General features: G+C 40.6%; 1 protein-coding gene across 1 annotated transcript; it reads right to left on the bottom strand.

Moving 5' to 3' along the window:
* Positions 1-263: 263 nt before the first annotated feature.
* On the bottom strand, positions 264-1,217 carry LOC132582977 (olfactory receptor 6X1-like). Its single transcript, XM_060254642.1, has one exon. The coding sequence runs from the start codon at positions 1,215-1,217 to the stop codon at positions 264-266; it is 954 nt and encodes a 317-aa protein (XP_060110625.1).
* Positions 1,218-1,501: the final 284 nt, after the last annotated feature.

Below are 1,501 nucleotides of genomic sequence, written 5' to 3'. Positions count from 1 at the left end.
TGAATCCAGTTTCAATTCAGCTTTTTCAAAGTTGGATCTGCTATTCATGGTGTATGAAAATGAATCTCACTTCATTATGGTCTCAAAACTGGCCACAGCCTTACATTCTTAATTGGTGCTATGGGGAGAGTAGCTGCCCAGACCACATGGAACTTGGGTGCACACGGTAGCAAAAAATTGCTTCATTCTGTTCCTTGCATCTATCTGAATGGATGCCTATGCGTAAGTGTCTTGATTAATTTTACATATCGACTTAAAAAAAATTAAAAATCATTGTTCAGCAACTGTCTCTTCTTGTGTATTATATTCCTAATGACATTTCTGACCTCTGAATTCCTTATTGTATATATGAAAGGATTCAGCATTGGGATAAAGGCTGTATTCAAGACTGCCAGTACCCTGGTTATGCGAGAAGACGAATGCACATTGGGTCTCACGTACATAGCTATCAGGGCCCCATACAATAGGCACACCGCAATTAGGTGAGATGTACAGGTAGAAAAGGCCTTCTTGCGCCCAAGAGCTGAAGGAATGTGCATTACGGTTGAGATGATACAAGCATATGATGCTACGGTGAAGATCAGGGTCACAACTATCATTAAGACAGCAAAAAGAAATCCGACAAACTCACTGATGCGAGTATCAGTACATACAAGGCCAAACATAGCAGCAGAATCGCAAAAGAAATTGTCAACAACATTGGACCCACAAAAAGGCATCTGCCAAAAAACAAAACACTGAAAAAACAAAGTGACGAATGACACGTACCAAGCGGCCAAGGACAAGTGAATGCAGACATTCTTAGTCATGATTACTGGATACTGAAGGGGCTTGCAGATGGCCAAATAACGATCAAAAGACATTGCTGTAAGGACTAAAAGTTCTGAACCACCGAACGTGAAATAGAAAAAGTTCTGGGCCAGGCAGCAGCGGAAGCAGATTTTGGTCCGTGGTTGTACAAATGTCTGAAGCAGTTTGGGTACTACAGTTGTGGTGTAGCAGATCTCCAGAAGAGCCAGGTTGCTTAAGAAGATGTACATGGGAGTCTGAAGTCTGGGCTCAAAGGTCACGATGACGAGGATAAATCCATTCCCCATGATGACTACCATGTAGACAAATAAACCAATAACAAAGAAAATCCGGTGTAGATGATGCAGAAAAGGAATGCCCACTAGAATAAACTCAGTCACTCTTGTTGTATTCATTGTCACTTCCATGCCTACAAAGATGTATAGTTTAGTTTGGCTGAGATTAAAAGATATCCCAAAATTCATGGGAAAAAGAAAGGCAATGGGTTCAAGGGACTGAACTGACCTAGGTCACTGTAGGACAAGGAGCAATTCAAAGCAGTGATCATCTGAGGTGAAGAGCACAAAATCTTTTATCATTTACCCATTCTCTCAAATATATCACACCAACACATTAACTGGTCTCCTGCTAGCCAAATAGACTGAAGACTGGATATAAAAACATATAAAAACTTTGATCTTTATCTTGAGAG

This window comes from Heteronotia binoei, chromosome 15, assembly GCF_032191835.1.
Source record: "Heteronotia binoei isolate CCM8104 ecotype False Entrance Well chromosome 15, APGP_CSIRO_Hbin_v1, whole genome shotgun sequence".
Taxonomy (NCBI): domain Eukaryota; kingdom Metazoa; phylum Chordata; class Lepidosauria; order Squamata; family Gekkonidae; genus Heteronotia; species Heteronotia binoei.
The sequence above is the reverse complement of the archived record's forward strand: the minus strand, read 5'-3'. Positions and strand labels throughout refer to the sequence as shown.

Coding starts and splice junctions, on each gene's coding strand:
- LOC132582977 (XM_060254642.1), bottom strand. CDS start 1,217: ATGGAAGTGACAATGAATACAACAAGAGTGACTGAGTTTATTCTAGTG.